This window comes from Acanthochromis polyacanthus, chromosome 6, assembly GCF_021347895.1.
Source record: "Acanthochromis polyacanthus isolate Apoly-LR-REF ecotype Palm Island chromosome 6, KAUST_Apoly_ChrSc, whole genome shotgun sequence".
In the NCBI taxonomy this organism is placed as follows: domain Eukaryota; kingdom Metazoa; phylum Chordata; class Actinopteri; family Pomacentridae; genus Acanthochromis; species Acanthochromis polyacanthus.
The window spans coordinates 34,966,364-34,990,251 of record NC_067118.1 but is presented as its reverse complement, the minus strand read 5'-3'; the positions used below and the strand labels follow the sequence as shown (position 1 = coordinate 34,990,251).

The following is a 23,888-nucleotide window of genomic DNA, read 5'->3' as shown; positions in this document are numbered from 1 at the left end:
ACATGATTGCCAACACATAAACACTTCCATTCAAGCCGTGGGCACTCTATGCTTTCCTTATGTGTGTTAAGTGTGTTTTACGGAAAAGAATTTAGTGACACCGTAAAGTATATATTGGATTCAATAGCAGAGACTTAGAACATGTCTTTAAAGAGAATAATTCTCAGCTATGACTGCGTCCATGAAGTCAGCCCATTCATTTTTATAATTAGCCAAGGAAGTGGGTGCAGTACAGAGGAAAAGAGATGAAAGAGGAACGAAGAAGATAGACAAACTGGAGAGGAGGAGAAGAAGCTCAAGAGAGACAGTAAAGGGAAAAAGGACAAAGAAAATTAGCGAAGAAGCCTGTCAAGCCAGTTCAGGTTTGAGCCTCTGCTGACCTGCCAGCTTGAACAGCCCACCACAGTTAGCCAGGAACCAGGATTGGCTTAAAACCTGGATTTTCTGTCCCTCTGTCATACCACAGTTGTCAGTCAGCCAGTGGGATTAGCGTTCTGATGTTCATACCGTTACGGTCGCTGCGATTTGGCTTCTGAGTCATCAGCCAGTCACTTTGATTGGCCACAGACTGCGTTATTTGAGGCTCCAATTAATTAGCAGGACTGTTGTTTGAGCGACTAAGGTTTGGGTGAGAAAATATAAAACTTGTGAAAATCTGTCTGAACAGATGTTAAAAAGTAATTCAAGTGAACCTTCCCAGGAATTAATTCTAAAGCTCTTTTCAGACGTGAATACATTGCATTGCCAGTCTCATCAGTGTGTTAAAGTGGCGACATTCTTTCATTCAGACACAGGTTACTTTTACAGTGATGTTTCTCACTGCTCGATGCAGACATGCCGACAACATTGATGGAGAGAGCGCTACATTACGTTCACAATATTTTCTTTAGGTGCAGCATTGGACAGCACATCAGGATCCATTGAATTACTAATAAACCAAACCCTAAACCCAAATTACAGGAAGCTTACCAACATGGAGGACAGGACCGGTGTAGATATAAAGGGGAAAGACATTGTGTATTTTTCTTCACTTCACACAGAGTCACAGTTTATAAGCTACAGTTAAATAACCGGATAACAGCAGTTCTCAGATTGAGTCCTGAACTCCTTCACAGCTGTCAGGATCTTATTTTACTGTAAAACTCTGATCCATCTGGTAAAGTCAAAGTACTTTTTTGTCATCATTTTTATTATTACAGAGATTTTTTTCAGTTTCACGGTCCCACAGCAGGATATTTGCAGTAGTAGCGCAATAATTGTGTGCATGGATGCTGTCACATATCTATATATAGAAAGTGACCTCACCAGTCATCAAAGAAACTGCCAACACCGTTACATGTTGAATCTGCGTACACCTGCATGCAGGATCAAACTTATACTCTTGAAAGTGATATGTAATTATTAGTAGGTCCAACCTGGTAAGATTGCTGTCACGACTTTTATGGAAAAGTGAACAGGGTATTTATTCAGACATGACGCTGACACATTCCATGGGCATCATATTAATGGAAAGTGGAGTGCGTGTCTGTAACAGGATTCCCTTTCATTCTTTACAATCTCTACCATATGCAAAACAGAAGCATTTTTTTGGATGGCTGCTCCAGTACTTTTGAAGAGAAATTTGATATTCCAAATTGGCCGTGGCGCGTGCATGGATTTGGCAGTGAATGCGCCATTTCGGCAGCATTTCAAAGACCCACAGACTGTTCAGTGTTATGGCTGTGAACACAGTGTTGATGCTATGATATGGAGATAAAGATGAAACAAACAGTGAGTGTTTTCCCTTTATGAGCCTCCTTCTATTCAATCTTTCTTGGCTTCTTGCTGTCAGTGTCTCTTCCTGTTGTTCATCGCTGTACTAGTCCTTAAATGTCTCTCCTGGATAACCACTGGTAGAAGAAGTACTTATTCAGAACAGGAGGTTCACCTGCCAGCTTCCATTATACTGTAAGTTGGACAATCATCTCCTTGAAAAGTACCGTGATGAGTTAGACCCTCTTTTCTCTAATCACTGTAATTGCTATCAAAAGAAATCCCATCTACCCTGGCTCTTATTTTAATCCTTTTCCAAGCACTTCTCTGTCACATGGTCGTTGCAGCATCACAGGAGTATTGTACCTTAAGGCTCTGTCCTTGAACTCCTTGAACCCGGCTGCTTGTAATGATGAATGTAGAAATCAGTGAATTTAATTTTTACTATTTATGTTGTAATATATTCTACAAAAAGGTAATGTTGGGACTTTAACCTGGCTTCTTTTACTTGTGTCCTCCTGCAGCTCTCCAGATGGAGATAGCATTTCACCCGCCCTCTGACCTCCCACATCAGTTTCATATTTCCATGCTCTTTCTGTTCCTCCATCGTACCATTCCTCTGCGTTCTACTCTCACTTTTCACCCTTAACATCTCTTCGTCTTCCCTTTATTCCTAATCCTGCTGCCTGCCTTTGCATCTCTTGAATCTCTTTTCACCCACACAGTGTTTGCTCTCCCTATCACAGCCTTTCTTCTCTACCTCTCTCCATCTCGCTTTTTTGTTTCTCTTTATCTCTCTTGCCCGACTCTTTGTCTGTCTGTCTGTGTCTTTCTGTCGAGATGGCACAAATGCAAGGGTGCCCCTATCATCTGTCACACACAGAGACACGCAAGCGAACGTGAAATGTAAGCACAAATTCTAGCAAAAAAACAACCCATGATCCAAATCAGCGGCCCTCTTTTCTCCTTTTTTTTTCTGTAACATTGCACCACAAACTGACTTATCTTAATTGTTGCTCACTAAAGTCATACAACATTTTGCTCAGTCTCTCTTATTTAATTTGTCACCTTGTGCTACAACCATAAGCTTTATAATTATGGACATTGACTGTGACGGCGCCCACTAGTTGGTAGGCGACAACTTTAAGGCCTTGTCTTTGGCCTTTAGCCATCACAGTGTTGGTCTCCAAAAACCAGATATCATGGGCAAGAGCTGGATTTAAGTGAGAATTGAAGGACACTATGCATCCTCATATGATAGCGACTTTATGTTGTAGCCCCGCCTTGGAATATTCAGTGCGTTCTCATTTGTTTTTCCCTCAATGGGATTATAGTTTTAAAAGTTCAAGTCTCGAAACTTGTCATTGAGAACATAAAACCACCAGTGAAATGTTTACTAAAGTAACAGTTTCTCATTGACTTCTATACAATCCGACTTCTTTTTTCGCAGCCAGAGGAGTCACCCCTTGCTGGCCATTAAAAATAATACACCAAAAGTGTAGCATAATCAGCCTAGGTTTCACTTTTCTGATCTGGAGGCTGTGTCCATCTTTTATGTACAGTCTATTGCTACAACAAAAGTATTCACCCTTATCTAAAGTTTTGGAATGACGCAAATATTCTTCTCTGCCCTGCAGTGTTCCAGTGATTGCCTAGATTCAAAATCTGCCACCTGAGTGTGCCATTCTGTCCCCATTCCCCACCTCCTACTGGGATCTGCCTCCCCTTGCCTTGCTCCTCATGTGTGCTGATGTACAGGGGTAGCTAAGAGCATGCGTCTAAGCAGGTTGGCATAACATTAGAGAGGGCATGCTATTTGATATGGCGGTAATCTTCTGGTAAATCCCCCAAGAGTGAAACACAACCGCCTGCAGCTTTGCACAGATTTCAAAAATGGTTTTCTTTTCTTGTCCTTTTTTTTGTTGTTGCTGTACACATATACCCCTTTGCTCAGATCAGCCCTGCATGTGTGTGTGTGTAAGTGAATGTGGCATGTATGGGTGTGGAATTAGCAAGACTGAATGTCACTGTCCCCAGTTAAGACGCCGGTTAAGCTAAGCACCCTAGTATGGGTTTATAGCAGAATAATGAAATTTTGTGTAGTGCAGATACTGAGGGCAGTGGTGTGTCATGAGTGCTTAATGTGTGGTAGGTAACACTTGAAGCTGCCTCATAATTCTCAGTTGAGCTGATTGGTTTTCGTTTATATGTAGATTAGTTTGAAGAAGCGACTCCTACTAAGCTATATTTCTAATTTTGAATAACTGATAATATAATTTTAGTCCGCAATACTTTGTGTCTAGTCTTCCGTGTATATAGAATATGTATATCAGTCCCTCCAGGATTTTGCAGGGCCTTTTCAAAATTGTTAGGGCCTAAAATGCCTGAATTTGTGGCAGCTTTTCTAAAACATTGCGATGTGAGTTGTGATGTTTTAAGCGTATTTGTTGCGATGAAATTGTTGGAGACAGTGACAGTTGCTAAAAAGTTGCAATTTTTTCAGCTTTTAGAACATGTTTCAACATTTTATTTAACAGTATTTATTTCTAAATTAATTCTGTAACAAATTCCAATCCATTTACACAAGCTCACACCCCATGGTGGGAAATTAGCACCAGCCAGATACTGGTTTCACATGAAGTGGTTGGTAGATTTAAGGCACAAAATGATAATATACTATTGAATGTATCATATTTGGACATCTGTCAGTGGCTTTAAAAGCTAATTTCACATCCTGGTACACATGCATTGACACACATATGCTCACAGCTTGTCATGTCAGTTAATTAATCTAACTTACCTTCATTCTTTCAGTGCTCGCAACAGATCTGGATGCAACAGCTTCCGTCACGGTGATTTGTCTGGTCTGTGGTCCGCTTGTTTGAGCCATTCTCCCAATATGTTTTGCGATAGGAAAGTGTTTGTCAATCGAGTATTTTCATTTGTATTCTACCACTATATTGCATGAGGTGCAAAACAGTTTACCTCAGCTTTCATGAAGAAGATCAGGGAATTGTTTTGCACGGTCTTTAGCAGTGATTTTTGTTGGTAAATGAGAAACATTAGAATCGGACATGTCTGCATTTTTAAACAATAAACAGGGAAGTGAATTCAGTGACGCATGTGCATTACATTTGCGCTGGGGACTGCTATGACTGGTGGAAGTCATGGGAGGCTGGCCAAAAAGCCCCCTTAAAATGCTATTTCATTCAGATGACAGGATGCCACAGATAACAACAGAACGACAACAGCACTTTCGGTTGTAGCAAGTTGTCCATAGTTGCACCATTTGTCGCCTGAGAAATTAATTTGAAAGGCACAGTAGCACCGTGTGTACGGTGACTGTACAATAGAAAATCTGCCACTTGACAACAGACCGTGTGTCATCACATCCAGCTCATCCTTCTACAAATCGTTTTTTGGTCACATACAGACGGTGCTGATGAAGTTGTTGGTGTGCACAACCAGAAAAGGTGCCATAATCGCCTCCGAGTAGGCATCGACTTACATTTGCTGAACACTATCAAAATGCAGGATGGGCCTTTTCCTTGTTTGCTTTCTGCTGTACAGAGCAGATGGAAGAAATAGTGTTTGGGGTCTTACAGGCTAAGGTTATGCAGATGTCAACATTGTATGGAGGTGGAGTGATAGTATGGGCAGGGATATGCTATGGACAAAGAACATAGCTGCATTTCATCAATTTAAATCTCACTGCGGGCTGCACAGTGGAGTACTGGTTCGCACTTTCGCCTTGCAGCAAGAAGATCCCCGGTTCAAATCCCTGGGTGGGCCTGGGATCTTTCTGCATGGAGTTTGCATGTTCTCCCTGTGCATGTGTGGGTTTTCTCTGGGCACTCTGGCTTCCTCCCACAGTCCAAAAATATGCTGAGGTTAATTAATTACTCTAAATTGCCCATAGGTGTGAATGTGAGAGTGATTGTTTGTCTGTATATGTAGCCCTGTGACAGACTGGTGACCTGTCCAGGGTGTCCCCTGCCTTCGCCCGAGTCAGCTGGGATAGGCTCCAGCACCCCCCGCGACCCTAGTGAGGATAAAGCGGTGTATAGAGAATGGATGGATGGATGTAAATCTCACTGCACAATAAAATTGAGATAAAATCCTAACACCCATAATTGTCTTCCCCACTGACCTTCTATAGTAGCAGCTGTAAATGTTCCATTCCTACCTTGGCCTAAATACACTCATCAAACATTTGCGGGAATCTTTGAATGAACATGTCCGATAATGTGCTCCTGTTCCCTAAAATGTCGCCCGAGTTTGTCAAGCTCTTCAGAAATAGTGGGACAACATACCAGCCTGCAGCAGTAACCTCATTAACTCTGTGCTTTCCAGATACTTGGGCACCCTTTTTTTTACTGATTTGTGATTTCTATTCTGTGACCCCACTCTCAATCAGGATGTCCATTCTGTTGTACAGAAGATGCGTGTTGGAATAACAAATACTTATTTAAACTTGCACATGATGCGAAATTTGTATTTCATATCTTTCTCATTCCCAAATGTATGGATAATGTATATGTGAAAGATGTGAAACTCATAGGACACAGAATGTGGGTTTATCTTCTTTCCTCATCAACTTCCTCTTACAAGGAAATATGGTTATTTGTCAGATTTGAACAATACTAAGTGACATTGCTGCAGATAGGAAATTGAACATTGGCACAAGTTTATATTGGGGCATGAACGATGACATGTAGTGTATTACGGCATTTGTTTTTTTTTGTTTTTTTTATCAGAATCAGCTGATGCAGATTGGCAGAATGAAAATGCATCATTTCTGTTGTTTGACTGTAGCAGGAACTGTACCCTATTAACATGGATGTGTGGCTTTGTTCCAGAAATACAAGGAGTTTGAGCGGGCAGTACGGGTGGAGGAGATCGATGGGCTGCGGCTGGTAAAGAGGCTGGCTGAGAACATGGAGGAGATGTTTCACAAGAAAGCCCAGGCAATGAAGGTATGTGTTTCTACCCGAATCGCCATCCATCACACTAAACTAAACCACCCTTAGAATTAGGAAAAATAAATCAAAATACAAAGCAACTGCATCTTTATGTTTCTACAGAGAAATATCACTTTAAAAAATATATAGTTACATTTATAACCACCAAAATTTCAGAAAAATGACTATGCTATAAAGGTTCTTCTACTGCTCCAGACGTGAGAAATGATCATTAAATTTAGTGATCTGAGCTCGGTGAAATCACTTGGTAAAGTGTTTACGTCTGACCACCTCTCTGACTCCATTAAATGTCTGAAGAAGTCCTGAAGTGTCAAAGAACCAGACACATTTTCGATTTGGTGTGTGTATGTGTGAGGGAGATATGTGGAGGAGAGGGTGTCGGTGGTGAGGTGACAGACAGACAGAGGCTGTGATCTACCCATCGGTCTGTACCACCTTATTGAACAGCTCAGATCAAACACACCACACCTTATCAGAAAACTCTAAACTAACAGTAAAGGAATTCGTACAGTTACATGTTAATGTGTTGGTCCAGTTTTGTGTTCATGTCAAGATTAATGGTTTTCTTTGGGTGCCCTTTTGGTCTTTAAAACACAGTGGACTGGATAGACTGCAGTATTAGTATCCTGTGGTGGACCATAAGTATCATGCTTGAGTATAAGCTTTAGGAACTTTCTGCAATTCAGATGGTAATGTTATGCTTCTTACGCTGCTAATTTATTGGCCATCTATCACTAGTTGCAATAGTTGTTTTACATACAGAATAAATTCCCTACTTATGCATTGTTAGGTTGACTGGAGGTAACATTTCAGCGACATTAAATTGCTGCATAATGATGATGCTGAAGACTTTACTTGTTCCTTGACTACATTTTTGTGATAATACTTATTTTTTAACAGTTGTGCAGGTGAAATTTTGAATTGCAGATTTCTACACTGCATTAATTAGGCTGGCTGCTCAGTGGCGTAGTGATTAGCACTTTCGCCTTGCAGCAAGAAGATCCCTGGTTCGAATCCCGGTCTGGGCCTGGGATCTTTCTGCATGGAGTTTGCATGTTCTCCCTGAGCATGCGTGGGTTTTCTCCGGGTACTCCGGCTTCCTCCCACAGTCCAAAAACATGCTGAGGTTCATTGAGTACTCTAAATTGTCCGTAGGTGTGAATGCGAGTGTGATTGTTCGTCTGTATATGTAGCCCTGTGACAGACTGGCGACCTGTCCTGGGTGTCCCCTGCCTTCGCCCGAGTCAGCTGGGATAGGCTCCAGCACCCCCCGCGACCCTAATGAGGATAAAGCGGTGTATAGAGGATGGATGGATTAATTAGGCTTTTACTTTATTAAAAGATCTGAGTACTTCACTCATGACTATTAATATCCATGAACCTGTAAAGTTCAAGCATCCGTCCATGTAGTGTGTGAGCATCACCGCATGTCTGTGGTTTTATGTCTGAGTGTGTATGTGTGTGTGTTTGTCAGTGCTGTAACAGGTGCAGTTCACAATGTGTCCACAGTGCACTGCCTCTCTGGCTTCAGCTCCAGCTGCAGGTGATAGATCCTATCAGGACAACATGGTGCTGTTAACAGAAATTGGATTTCTCTCTGAGAGTCTGGTTCAAGCATACAAGCTGAAAGGCAGCGAGGGAGGAAGAGAGAGGGGGAACAGATAGTGACAAGCCATTTTTGTGCTTCAGCTTGCTCGTGTCTGTATTCTTTTCTTATACACGTTACCTTTCCCTGTTTGGATTGCATGGTCATGGCCTGAATCACTCTGAAAGTATCCACATTTCTACCCACCACATGCGCAGTCGTCTCCATGAAGCATGTAGAAAAGATGAACTAATTCATGCTAATATGAGTCATCTGGCATTTCACAAATATGACTCCTACTCTTTACCAGTGATTGTTGGCATGGAAGCAAGGTTCTAATTGAATTTTGCTACTGTTATGAACTCTTGCAATTGAAAAGAAAGGACTTAATCAGTTGCCTAATAATAACAAACATTGTTTTCTAATTAAATCAATGCCGTGTGTTTTCTAAATCAGGATTAATCTTATTTAATGTTATGTAAGTGCCATTGTTTTTCATTTCAGAAAGCCTTGTCTTGTCAGCCACTCATAAATGCCTAATAAATCCACTTGTTGACAAGAGTAATTTTCATTGAGCAGTGAGATCAGATGTATTGAGTCTAGTAATGTCTGTGTGCCATCTCCTTGAGAATGCGTCAGACCCCCGGGGATGTGGGGACTCTGTTAGCTAATGGCTTCCCTAAAGTCCCTGCCTGGATGCTGGATGCCTGATAATTGTACATCTCAGGGGGCTTTGTGTGCTTGTGTGCATTCATGTGTGTGTTCAGAGTAAAAGTTAAAGGGGTTGATGTGAGATGAGAGGAAACACTGGTCACCAGGGTGATGGACTATTGGGAGGAAGAGAAAAGTAAGTGTTAGAGGAAAGAAATGCGAAGAAAGTGATGCAGTGAGGAGCGGTCCCATGCACCCATCTATGGGGAATTTAACCCTTGTGAGGTGCTTGTTCCACTTCACCTCTGCCTTTGTCATTTTCAACACTGACAATTGGCCTTGTGATGAATTGTTCGTCGCAAACACATAATAGAAACGTCCGTTAGCCCCTTTTCCCTACTTCCTCTCCATCTTGCTCCAATTTCACTCCGCTTTTATTACCAAAACTCTCATCTGTCTGGCCTAGTGTGCACTCCGGCAGCTCTCCTTAAGCATCCCTCCCTCCTTTGTCTGTGTCATCCCTCTCTACTCCGCCTCTTCCCATCTCTCTGCTTTTTCCTAAAGTATATGTGGCGCTTCAGCGATTCAATTTCCGTGCAGACGCTCTCCCCTGTCCGTCAATGCGGCTTTATCTCCTTGTCTCTGCGTCGATTTCTCCCTCTTTATCGCACAACGCCACCTGCTAAGAGACGGCAGCCTCTGCGGCTGTAAAACGGTGCACCTTTAAATGTGTTTGCTCGTTGATGTCGCTGCTCATTAAGTGTGCTTCAGGAGAGAGTGTTTTGGATTTCGCGTGTTAACACAATGCTTTTGGTTTGAAAAGAGAAATATTTTAATGATTTTAATACATTGAGTAGACCTTTTTTCACAGCAGATATTTTGACATATCACAGCAGGAACAGCAGAGGGTGAATTATTAACATTAATGTTGACTCATTTCCATGAAGTGTTCCAGTAACTTGTGATTGCAAACCAGCATTCACAAAAGTAAGATTTCCCCTGGTGTGCAGCCATCAGGAATACACATATGCTTTTCCTGCTATGACACGTGAAATTGTCTGCTGTGAAACAAGGCCAATTAAAGCTTCGTGCAGATTTTGTACGTGGCTCTGTGAAGAGTTAGAGAGTGGCAGAGTGTATGCATATGCGTATAATTGCATTTACAATTGCCATTTGATTGTGTTCATATCACTCTTCTCTTTCTCTTATCATCGCCATGCCATTGTGGCAGGTACAGCGTCCCCGCTGTCTGGCAGAAAATAAAACTTTGGGCAGGAACACTTGCTTCTTGTAGGTGCTCCAGCCAATTTAATTGCAATTCCATTATTGCAGATAAGATAGAAAGGCCAATCAAACAGTGCTTTGTAATAAACATGTGCACGCGAAGGACACAGGCCACGGCAGCATGTGCAGCTTTTGTGTATGTGCCATAAATCCATAGACATTTGTGTGTGTTTGTATGTTTATTCCTGGGCTCAGCAATCATCTTAGCTCACCATTGTCACTTTTTAATTACTGTTACCTTCATCAGCTCCTGAGTCAGTGGGATATTATCGTTGTCTCGCAGACAGCAGCTCCTCTCGCTCGTCGTTCTATCGCTTCAGAAAAAAAAAGACGAAGCTTGTCTGCTGGTGGAAAATGGTGGCAACAGCAGACGGTTAAAGAAACATTGAACATGTTGTTATCAAAGTTGAAAGGCGTGGAGCTATTGTAATGCTCTCTTTGAAGTCAAGCACGGCTGTGTTTCATGTGACAAATGCACTTCAAAGCAGAGTGGATGCCTTGCTGCTAGGGCTGTTTCTCCTGTAATGGCATTCGGTCTCTGCTCTGTACCTGCTGATATCATTTACCTGTGGCAGCTACGCCTCTGTAGTCCTCAACATGATTACCAGTGTCGAATAGAGGGAAGTCTATACCGGTGTATGTTGCAAATAAAAAAGCACACACAGGATTTTAAATGAAATTTCTCTGCCAGCAAAACCTCCTCTGAACTTTAATTTTCATTTGCTGACATGCACAGTGAATTTCAATCCCAAATTTAGCATTTCAGCGATGTGCCACAACTCGTTCTCTGCAGGAGATAATTTGAATAGAGATGCATTTCCTCTGTTTACTTGAAAAATGTCCACATTTACTTCTGGTATATTAAAACTTGGGTCTTGTTTTTGTAGTTTTGGCTGTCACTTTATCATAACATTATACCAGCAATTACAGACTAAAGTCCAGTTAAAATTTTCCCACACGCACATAAGTTTGCTGTGCAATTAAGGAATATTGCTGACATTTTGAAGTGTCCACACTTCTTCTAAGTAAAGTCTTAGCAAAACTACAAAAACAGGACCCACTTCAATGTCAGAAAGCCGCACAATACCCACATTTCCGTCCAAGCATGCAAAAAACTTCAAATTAATTTGCATTTCCATTCACTGCTATGACTATGAGGAGGTGAATGCATCTGAAATATTGCTACTAGTTCTCATGTCAGTAGCTATTAAGCCACAGCAGAAGCAAACTGTGCAACAACATTGTGCAATTAAAAGAACACTATGCAATTAAGGCTGAAAATATGAAGAAAAAGACATTTTTTTTGTTTTATTTATTGCACTTAGGAGCTTTTTACAAGTCTTAATCCCCCTTCTTGTTCTGATATCTCTTTCTTATTTCACACTTCCTTTTTTATTGATAAAGTGTAAATATCTACAATATTTTCACTGTAAATGTAGAATGTACAAAAAACAGATGGACAGAAACACATAATTTTATTTGTCTTCAGTTTGTATTAGTCGGATGTGAAGTTAGACAAAAATAGAAAATGGAAACAAACTTGCTTAACCCCAATTTTGCCTAGTTAGTTCTAATGGGGACTGTACATTGGTGTGGTCTTCTCTGGCACACCAGCTGTCATGCTGAGCTCATTGCCCTGCACCCATCATCTCCCTCATTTCATTAGCCATCCTCAGTCTCAGATCACTGTCACATCTGTGTGTGTGTCCATGTGTGTTCCTGCTCAGACTGATGGCCACTAATGACAAGGCAGGGCCTGCCAGTAGATGTCAGGACAGTGATAGTCTCTTTCTTTTTGTGTCCTCTCTGGCTATTTTTCTGTCACCAAGAAATCAAAGTGAGAGGGATGGAATTGTTTTCTAGAATGCTGAAATGAGCATGTAGCCAGGAAGGATGGGAAAGGTAAATGTCAGGAGCCAAAGAGAAGTCAAAAGTCAGTCTAAGCCTGAAATAAAACAACATGAAGAAAGAGGAAATATGAGAGCAGAGGAGTGTGGTGGCGGGGCTGGGTTAAGCACCTCATATTCCCTTTCAGTCAGCAGAACTGCTGAGAACTGTCAAGTATTGATTATTGGGGCTTTTTATATCAAAGTACTCTCCTTCCCTTCATCCCCACAACTTTCCCTTTGTGTCTGTCTCTCCACCATGTTCTGTCTTCTTGGCTTGTACCTGATCTAAACGTGCAAAACAGAGGAAGCTAAGTGTCACAGAGCACTTTTCTGTTTTGTTGATGCTGCAACTCTCTGCCGGCTGATTTGACAATATTAATTGCTGTCCCTAGTGCTATTGATAGGATGACCCAAGCCAATCCCACTCAGCCTCACTCAGACCTCTGGCACCACCAAGACCCCCAGGACCTGCCCTCCAGTAGGCCAAGGCTTACTTAGCATTTCCTGTTACAACAGCTATACATCAACAACTTATTCAAGTGCATTGGCTTACTTTATTTGTATATGTAAGGTCAAACTGATATTTCACATTTTCAAAAATATATAGATGTGGGGAAAAAAGGGCTGAAGTCACTATCTACACACAGACAGCGCTGAGAAATAGTGCAGATTTAGATCTAGAGCAGTATTGTATTTCTGCGCTTGACAAATTTGAGCTGCTGTGGTTGTGCACTAAGTAGCAGCTCTGCTACTCTCAGGGCAAAATGTTCAGATCTCTCCAACAAATTACGACTCCAAAAGGGATTACAGAGAGAAAAGAAAAGTTAAGTTGGACCCTGAAGTACAAATGTGTGCTAAAGCAACAGCACACAGGACCCCTGGGAATGTTTTTTTTTTAAATGCGAGTCTATTTAGAACCATAGTTGCTGTGGTCTTGTTCTGGGTTACCTCAGGAGAACATTCAGATTCAGGCCACTGCCCTCCCCTCCTTTTGGTAGAGGGAATGTGCCGAGGCAAGGCTTAATGTCCTGCTTAAAAAAACGTCCACTACCAGTCAATAATGTATGTGACCCCCCTCCTCATCCGCCCGTCTTCTGCTTCTCTCTCAGCGGCTGTTAGCATAGCTCAGCTGTATATGACAGCCTTCTTTAACTTTCACAGCTTTAGTGTTGCATCCATAATGAGTAGACATTTGCTAAGGTCAGCGGCTTCAGCCGTCAGGAAACCCACCGCACAGCACGCAGGGTGCAAGAACAACAATAAGCCAATCAAGCTGACAGTTAAATGAGGGGGATCGTTTATGAACTTTTGAAAGTGCAAACAATCTGAATCCTTTGTCAGGCAAATCATAATCACAGGATGTCAGATGATGAAAAGGGAGTAGATGAGTGCAAATGTCAGAAAAATGGACTGGGAGGGTGGAAATGGGTGGGATGAAAAATGATGAGCTGGAAACACAAATTGAGCTTAATTGAGGGGGGAAGGCATCACTTTAATTTGCTATGTACAAATGGGGAAATGCTTGAAAAGTAAGACTGAGATTTCAAGCTCAGTGAAGCTACATCAAGACGGATCACACTTAAGATGCCTAAACCTAACCTTTTACCATGTCAAGACATGAGTCTCAATAAAATTTCAGCAATGTTTCTCAAAACACAGATATTTTGTCATTGCTGATTTAATTGTTAGCAAATTTCTTGTACATTTTGGACTTTTCTTTCCTTTAGGACAAAATATATGTCTTATACTAGTATATTATCTTTCCTGTGTTAACATATCAGTGGCAGCTGGTGGGTGAAGCAGAGTGTCAAGCATGAAATTGTAATCCTAAGGAGGCTAAGGAGTTCTGGGGGCATACTCTCCCAGAAGAAGATTTTGAATTATAAGTCCTTAAATGTTCACATCTGGTGAGTTTTGGGGAAACTAATGCACAAGGGAGAATTTTGCCTTCGGGGCTGTTGTCAGAAAGACTTTCTAACATGAAATACTCTTTTTTTTTTTTAAGTGAACATCAGTCCCTCCTAAATCCAATCACATAATTTTGTTGCCTAAGCCAAAGTTAATATTTAAATATTGAAAATAATAAGACAGGAAAGATCAGAAATGTTACAAAAAAAAAAGAGACTCACCTCTGCCACGCCTCCTAAAAAGCAAAACTTCTTCTTTGTTACAGTCAAACCAGGAAGCGTCCAGCCAATCGTGTCGTTGCACGAACAATGCATGGCGTCATGAAACTGTGTGCATACATGGGTCCCGTTGCCAAAATGCCTGCCGAGTGACAAGACTTGCCTTTAAGGACTTTGACGTGGTCGACATTATAAATACAATATATTAATTTACTTTTGGCTTGGGACTCAAACCATTTCCTGACCCTTCTATCCACCACACACTATTTCATGTAAGCATAAAACCCTAAATGTAAGCTTCTCTGAATTGCAAAATAAACTGACAAACTGAGACTTAGATATGATGAGACTAACCTGCCTGACTGCTGCAGCAGAGGAGAACTTTAACTGGCTGCTGACTGACTGCTCTAGATTCATGCTTAAACTGCACCCAACAGAAGGGGACCCACACAATGTTGTGGTAGTGATTGCAGGCTGCAGTTTGTTAGATTTACTGTCAATCTTCTTTACCAAAGTGTGCAAAGACTTGTACAGTTGATTCAAAACAGGAAAGCAGTGCTTTTAAACAAAACATCAGTTGAGCAATAGGAAAAACAGGTTGAAATCTACCTGTCCATGAAGCACATTGTGCATTCCAGTACCATACTGCCAAATTAAACGCATATCAGAGAACATTTAAAGTGTCCCAATACATAGTACGTTAAATGCAGTTTGCCCAAAATGAAAGAATGTCATATTGCATTCGGTCACATTTTGCAGTATTTAAGTCAGCATGCTTTTCTGGACATTTTGAAACACAATCCCTTCTGTAGGAAAAGATATGTCACATATTCTTAAACAAGCTGAAACACAGACCACAAAGATAAATGACTGCTGTTTTTGCACTATATTGCGACATATGGATTATTTGAGCATGACAGTCAAAGCTTAAGGTGCAACATTATGATGTAGCAATACGTCCTCGTGGTATTCATACTGCAAGCAGAATTATGTAGTTTGCATGGGCAGCTGCACACCATACTGAAAGCATGTGATGTGCTTCATGTCAGTTTAAAGTTAGCAATGTGGTCCTTTGTTCATGAAGCTTACTTTTCTTTTCTTTTTTTTTACAAGCAATACACAGCAATTAGGACAAGCAGTCAGTTGTCAAATGTAGCTGATTTTTACATTCCATTTCTGTTAATCACTGCTTCATATGCCAAAATTGATGAGCCACCTCTGTAATATACTCAGCCAACATGACAGCAGAAATCCAAGCACTGGGTTGCTTGTTAACATACATTGTTGTGATGTGACTTAAAGGCTACAAACAAATCAACAAAAAGACTGAACCTGAGGGAATTAAGAGAAAATGAGTCCTGACCTTGGATGAAGTCTAATCAGGTTTGTGCCGAGAAGCAAAGCGCCTTAGAGCAGCACAGAAACGTATTAGGCTTCTACAATCAGGTGAGGAAGCTCGGCTCTTCTTCCACAGCGAACAAATCTCATCTAGTTACCAGAGCAAGTCTTGTTAGCCCTGTGTATTTAGCTTTTACCCTGTCAGCTACGGTGAACACTTGTGAATGTGATTGTATTCGAGCGTGCATCTGTTTTCAAAGAGACAACAGGACCTGCCTCTCTGACTGTGTCAGTTTAATTATTGCTGTCAACTCATACTAAGCCCAAGCCTCGATAGAATGACTCAAGAAGAAAAGTAATTTCTCTCCCCTTTTAAACTGCATCATACTCTTTGGCAGGACCACTTATTGACAAAAAGACATGGCAGGCTCATTTAAATTTCTGCGAGGCACACAGGAACGCATGCAGTCAGACGGTGCGCGCACTTGCTTCTGCCCACAGCAACACAACATGCACACAAAGACAAACACACCACCTGGAGTGTTCATCTTGGTGATATGGTGGGATTGGAATTCACACAAGTGAGTAGTATCTACTTATCTCTAATCTGTTTTTCTGATTGAAAAACTTCCTGCCACTATGTAAGTTATTTATACCCTGGAGCTTTAACTCCCATCTTCCTGCATGGTAAGTTACACTACATGAATAATATGCCAGAATAGATTATCCGCAGGTGGAAATCAAGTGTTTGAATGTTCAGCAGAGTGCAGCAGAGATGGACTTATCTTTGGCCATGTATTCCTGAATGTCTTCCATGAGATGATGTAATGCTTTGCAATGCTTAAAGTCAATTGTTTCTTGCGTGTGACAGATTAATAGGCTCAATTTTGAGTCATAGGAGAGGAAGTAATTCCCAATGTGACAAATCTTTTCGGGTCACTTCACAGCTGTATATTGATATATATGCATTTTCATGTACTGAAATTCAGCCAGACTTCATACATTCACACTTGCATATTCACGCACTTAATGATTGGCATTTGCAAATGCATCAGTAGAATAGGTCAGACGGCTAATACCTGCACATGTCATCTGCGAAACAGATTAACGCTCCCACATGCACACAGAAGAACACGCCATTACCCACTCACAAATGCTAAAAAGTGTGTTTCTATCGATGCCGACTTCACAGGCAGCATCTGACATTTCGTCGGGAGTGTGAGGCTAAGTGTTCAGACCTTTAGAGAATGTTAGTCTCTCATTCCTCTCTCATCCTCCCTTTTTTTCCCTCTACCGTCCTTATCTTTGTTTGCTCCTATAGTGTGCTTTGTTGTGGATTTCCAGCGGATGCACCTGAGGTTTTGTGGTGTCTCTCAATGGCCGGACGCACACATGCACATATGCGTGAACCACATTCACATAGGCATAAGAGCTTTTTGCCTCATTCGGGAAAAAAACATCTGAACAAGTCCGGGCCCTGTCTGCCTTGCTCTTCTCTCTCTTGGCCTCTTAGACACCTGGAAAGAAGCGGCACAAATGTATACATGAATCAATAGCTGAAAGGAACCAAGAGCACAATGATATGCAACAATATGCAATGGCCAGGTGTGTTGCTATGGTGAAGGAAATGATTGGCCAGACTCTAGATTACAGTGTTCGCTTCCCAAAGCAGCCTGCTTACACACACAGCAGCAGCACAACACACACACACTAACACATGGCTCGGCTGAAATAAGCTGGCTGATTGCAGTAGTTTTACCGGTAAAGCCATTTGAATGGAAATTTGAAATGGAAGTCCATTACCAAAATTCATAGATACCAGGACCAGCTGTGAAAGAGAGAAATTACTTGCAATGAGATCACGCCATGCGTGTCACATTTGGAAGGAGAAAGAAGTGTTTGTGAGTGAGACATGCCTGTGAGTCAAGTTGACACTCAAGACTCAACAAGCTTCCTCCTGGTTCTTCACCTTTAGCCCGTACCAAGGGAAAAAAAATCAAAAACCTTTACAAAATGTTGCATTTATTTTGAAAAACGTGCAAAATGTTGTTTGCTCCAGATGATACTGTGCACGTCGGCACAAGAGTAAATCTTTTTTTGGAATCTTTCGTGATTGTCATTTATATCATTTCATGAAATCAGCCACACGTATTGTCAATGATGCTATTTGGCATTAATTATTGTTATATGCTTTGAGTTTTTTGCCTACCTTTATTTCCTCCTTTGAGACCACGGCTGTAAGGACTGGCACAGTTTTATTTTAAACCATCATCACCAATAACAGAGCTCCTCAAGGCTGTGCCCTCAGTTCTCAATCCTCAGCTATACTTAGACTGCTGAACGATGATAACTATGCAAAAGCCTCTCAACTCTAAACTTCCCATTTAACAGAATAGTGCACTGACACGTTCCTCTAGCTGAAAGTAGATACATTTAAAGAACTGCTCTTTGGCTCTCACTTAGCTTAACCCACTGGTGAGACAGTTGGACAGGTCATCCATCCATTCTCTATACACCGCTTTATCCTCACTAGGGTCGTGGGGGGTGCTGGAGCCTATCCCAGCTGACTCAGGCAAAGGCAGGGGACACCCTGGACAGGTCGCCAGTCTGTCGCAGGGCTACATATACAGACAAACAATCACTCTCACATTCAGCGTAACCTCAGCATATTTTTGGACTGTGGGAGGAAGCCGGAGTACCCAGAGAAAACCCACGCATGCACAGGGAGAACATGCAAACTCCATGCAGAAAGATCCCGGGCTCAGGCCGGGACTCGAACCAGGGATCTTCTTGCTGCAAGGCGAAAGTGCTAACCACTATTCCACTGTGCAGCCCTTGGACAAGTCAAGCAACTTAAAATATCTTGGACTCTGTCATACGCACAGACCAGATCCCTCCCTGTAGCCTCCCATCTCCTGTGGTTGCTTGTTAAAAACATAATACATATCCTGCTGATGCACTCTTCTTGCTGCTTCTTAATCACATTGGCCATCTCCAGCACAAACAACCGTCAGAGTGCCTCCAAAATCATCTGCTTCACGACAACCACTTAGGGATCAGATACAAAGACGTAAATGTCCAGTATGTAAATGTATCATGAATGCATTGTGTTTATCTCTACGTTTCTGTGTGTAACGAAACTTACCCTTCGAACTGCACCTCACTCTCATGAACACGCTTAAAAAACAGTCACTTCAGAAAGCCTTCTGAGGGTTTCACTTTTTGCACATTTCATTATGTTGTAGTTTTAATTTCAACTCAGTTATCCTTGAGTTGTGTCTAGAACTTCAGTAAATCCACCAGTGGCAAACTGAATGGATTGGATATAGTTTAGAAAGCCACACACTTTTGTAAATAAACTTCTACTATTCACACTGTGTATTAAAACTGGGTCATGAAATTCAGGGAATTCTCTGTAGAGCTCCACGATAAAATTGTGGTGGGCCATAATTTAGAGCAAGGGTAAAAACCTTTCTAAAACTTTTAATGTTCTTAGGAACACAGAGTCCCCCATAACTGTTAAATGGAAAAAGTTTGCAACCAGCAGAGTGTTGCTAGAATTGGCTGGCAGGCCAAACTTACCAACCTGTTTCCACAAAATTGCATTCCTATACAACTAAACTGCAATTCCAATGTACATGTCTGAGAGAAATGTTTGTTCTGGAATAGATGTAGTTTCAGACCGTTAAGCAACAGAAAAAGACTTCTAGTTTAAAAGAGCCACAAAGTAGGGAGGAGGGGAGGATGGTGGCATATGTCAGGTACTGACATTGACCCAGTAGACCAGAGCTTGAATCCGGTGGGACCAGGAGGTTAGAGTTGTACAGGAATATAACTCTTAGTGACAAACAAGTAGGTCCTTGGTCAGACCTCATTTAAAAGATGGCACCCTATACGGGGTTATCTCAACAACAATGACAAGGAGAGAAGGGAGAATGAATGCAGCTAAACATGGAGTGGTCCTTGAAGAAAACCTGCTCCAGAGTGCAGGTAACCTAAGACTGGGGAGACGGTTCACCTTTTTTTTTTGCCTTTTTCAGCTTTATTAGATAGTAACAGTGAAGGTAGACAGGAAATAGGGGGGAGACATGCAGCAAAGGGCCGCGAGCAGGAATCGAACCCAGGTCGCTACGTCGGAGACCAGCCCCTGTACATGGGGCACCCGCTTAACCCGATGAGCTATACAGGCACCCCGAGATGGGTCACCTTTCAGCTGATTTGTGAATTGAAGCATAAAGTTCAGACCACAACAGAGTGGCTTCAGAACACAGCTCTGACTGTCCTTGAGTGGACCAGCCAAAGCCCAGACTTACACAGAGCATCTGTGGAGAGACCAGGAGATAGCAGTTCACAGATGCTTCCCATTCACTCTGATGAAGCTTGACAGAATCTGCCAGGTAGGAAAAGGATAAACTCAAAATCCAGGAATGCAAAGCCAGATGAGACTTACCCAAGAAGTCGCCAAAGTGATTTCTGCACAATGCCGCATCATGGATCTGAGGATGTTTGTAACTGTGAGATTTCAGTTATTGCTTTGTAGGGAATTTGTAAAGAAAAACAACAACAAAATAAAACGCATACATTTTTGCTTTGTCATTATAAGTTACTAAGTGCAAATTGATACGCAGAAAAAGTCACTTTTATAAACTTCAATTTACAAAACAATGAAGCATACCAATGCTGAAGGAGTCTTTCTGAAGTAGCCTTACAAATAGACTGACTAGTGCAGAAATTATTTATCAATTTGAGAAGTGAACACTCAGTAGCTCTATCTTCTGAAAAGGTAAAAATGTCCTGCTTTTCTGTTTATTTTAAAATTGTGAACTCAGTAGTTTTGACTCCCCTTGCAGTCCTCTGTGATTATCTTTCATTAGAAGATAGTTACATCATGCTTTTGACAAACAGCTATTTTCAAAAGATGATAGCTCCCATAAGCGAGAGGGAAAAAGAAAGCGAGAGAAGGACAGCGTAATGCTGACTCAAAGGTACACAGTTACCCACACCACACTCCAGGCCTACACAGCAGACGGTAGCAGCAAGAGGCTGATGATGAAGTGTGTGTGTGTGTGTGTGTGTGTGTGTGTGTGTGTGTGTGTGTGTGTGTGTATGCATGTTGTTGAGTGTGTGTGTGTGTGAGAGAAACTGCATGTGTAAAACAGCATGGACTGATGATGGAGTTTGTTATAGTGTCCAAAGAACCCGAGGCAGTTATTACCTCTACTGCTGAACCATTTAGGAAAATAGCCTCTTTTCTCGAGACGACCAAATGTCTGTCTGCTATCTGTGTCTGTGTGTGTCCTGAGGGGAATAATGTTGCTCTAGTGCTCAGGGGTACTTATAAAGCCAGTTGTAAAGCCACTTTCTGTATGTACGTTTCTCTGTCTATTATTTTTGACTCACTAATCAATTCGGTTTCACACTAAAGCTGTTATATTTCTCCTGCCCTCCTGCAGAGGCTGGTAGAGGCGGCGGAGGAAGCCCACCTGCAGCACAGGGAGGATCCAAACCTACAGGTGAGTGTGTATGTCTGCGTTTACAGTGACAATAATTCATCCTACAGATGCCAATGCTTGTGTGATTGATCCTCAGTAAGACAAAAAAAAGGTCCAGCAGATGACAAGGGATTTCTGTAAACACAGGAGGGCACAGATGGGGAGACTGTTTTGCTCAACGACGCTGAATAGTGTTTTCTCTTTTAAAATTTAATGTTAGAGTGCAACTCTTTCTAGTAATTTTGTGTAGTTTATCACTCTGAGATCTTCACAGTACTGCTGAAGCAGTCGTACCGACACACACACACACAATGCATACAGACATATAGGTATGTTGTAAGGTTTACAACATTTGTGCTTTTTTCATATATGATAGCCAAAGTATGCTGATAAAAATAAACCACAGTTCACTTAAATTTATTTCCCCTGTCAGGTTAAGTTGGGCTAAGGATGCGTCAAAAAAGCTCTGCTCTACCCCCTCAGATGAGGCTAATACTTAGGAGGAAGCCCTGTGGCAGAGTAGTCCAAATCTTCAGTCTCAGTAGAACAAATCTGCAGCTCAGTTAAGGCATCACAACGTGCCTACAGATGTATAAAGAGCAAACGAACATTGAATTGTATGTGGGAAGCATCTTATCTATTTTGTCAGAGGTGAGGCAATTAATCCTCATGTTTTCATGCCCAAATGTATTTATGACAAACACATCCTGAGTCTGAAACGTAAATCATGAATTATTTATGCTATTATATCACCTTCATATACCCACTCAAAAAATAAATAAATAAATAAATCGACACATGAACTATTCCCAGGGAGTTCCACCCTCAGTTCTGCAGACTTGGGCAAATGCATTCAGCTAATCATATCTGCATACACACCCCCAAACCAAGCTTCTGCTCTCATGGTTCTGCCTCAAATCCATTTGAACAGCTTTAATTTTTAGAGTGGAGCTTTGCATTGTGTGCGTGTCATGTGTGTGTGTGCATGAGAGAGAGAGAGAGACAGTATAGCAGAGTGTGTGTGGTTGTGTGCGCTTGATGTTTCTTGCCCGAGTTTGCGGCACATCATGCACATCTCAGAAGGAGTTTATGAAAGTAGGTGGAGCGACAGCAGAAACTTGAGTTTTAAAGAGGAACTATGATACTAAGTCGACTGGGGAAGTATTTGCTGCTAAACTGCTTATAGTCGGGGGCATGTGTGTTATGTGTGCTGGTGTCTGCGCTTGTAGCAGTGAGTATGTGTTCACTCTGTCAGCTCTTTAAGGTATTAAAGTGAACTGCCCTGTGGTTTTCTGCTGTCATTGGTTATTAAGGAGGATCAATTACTAAATTTAACCACTGACAGCTGTCCAGGTCTGGATCTTTCTGTCACAGTGCCCCTATCATTTTGTCTTTTTTTTTCTTTTTTTAGTCATCTGCTTGATTCTCCACACACTCTGCAATTTTCCCCCTCTGTGCTTTAAAGGAAAATTACACCCTTTAACACTCCGACGATGCTTCAAAGACGCTGTGTTTGTGATCCCGCTTGGTTTGAATGGTGTGTAATTTTTATTATTTAACATGATGTTAAGGGCTGTTGATTGTAAGAAAGCTGTTTAGTCATTTCAGGCATTTTTCTGCCTTTATGTTTAAGAATAAATGATCTTATCTTTATGTTTTTAAGTGTTATACAACTTATTTTTGTATATATGGATTTTAAAATGTATATTCTTACTTTACATATATATGTAACTATAAAGCATATACAGTATATATATATTTATATATATAGGCTGTAAATCACAAGATTGCTGAAAAAATAAATGCAGAAATACTAAGTAAGAATTTGTACACACCTATTTGACAAGTATTTGTCTAAGAAGGCAGTTTTGCCTGTTTTTGTGGACGTGTTTGTGCATCTGCGTGTGTCGCTTACATATTCTTGTCTGTGCATGTTTGTGTTTTCATATGATGCTTGATGGGCAGTAACACTGTGTGGGATCACAGCAGTGCTTGATGCCTGTAATTACCTGGCAGTGATGAGATGAGCCCAACAAAGCGAGTGTCCTTTTGTTTCAGCTTTAATGGCACAGCTACAGCGCTGATCCCGACTGATACAGCCTATAGTGTAACGTACAGTTTCGCAGTGTCAAGAAGGGAGTGAGATGCCATTATCAAGCCAAAGCAAAATATATAATACTGGTATACCTGTGTTATGTATCTGCATGGTTCCAAAATGTGGGAATAGGAACAGAATAGAAAATAAAAAGAGGAAGCAGAGAGAGAAAAAGCAAAAAAAAAAAAACATGAATGTGTAATCTCTCTCACAAGTATCTGCCAGATGCTTGGTGGCATGTTGTGTAACCATGGTTATTACATCTTCTGTGGTCAGATCTAAATCAGATGGTTTGGCAACACAGAGATATTGGTTTGGAAATGGAGAGAAGGCACCTCCAGGATCTAAAGGTTATAATTAGCTATGGTGATTGTAATATGTATAAAAAATGAATGACTTTATTAACTTGCGGACATTCAGTAATATGATGACAAAGTCTTTTCATTCACTAAAGAAGTATCCTTACCTCTTACCAGCATTAAACCCATCATCATCTTGATAAGAAAACATACGTTTCCCTTTTTAACTTTCCCTAAAAAATCACTTATTTACATTTCTAGTGTTCGCTCACTCTCTCCATCTTCATAATTACTCTCTCGCTTGATTATTTTCTTGTCCTTATGTTCATGTTTGGTGTCACTGAGCTACTTTGGAAATGCCGTCACTCCTGGAAATGCTCTGACCACCTGCCGAT

The 23,888-nt window shown here is 41.3% G+C and overlaps 1 protein-coding gene across 2 annotated transcripts in view; it reads left to right on the top strand.

The window, feature by feature from the left end:
- Positions 1-23,888, top strand: part of cacna2d3a (calcium channel, voltage-dependent, alpha 2/delta subunit 3a) — a 127,163-nt gene that overhangs the window by 21,800 nt on the left and 81,475 nt on the right. For both annotated transcript variants that reach the window (XM_051949245.1, XM_051949244.1), the window contains exons 3-4: positions 6,612-6,728; positions 21,061-21,120. In XM_051949245.1, coding sequence (XP_051805205.1) covers positions 6,612-6,728; positions 21,061-21,120 — 177 coding nt within the window. The remainder of the gene's footprint in view (positions 1-6,611; positions 6,729-21,060; positions 21,121-23,888) is intronic.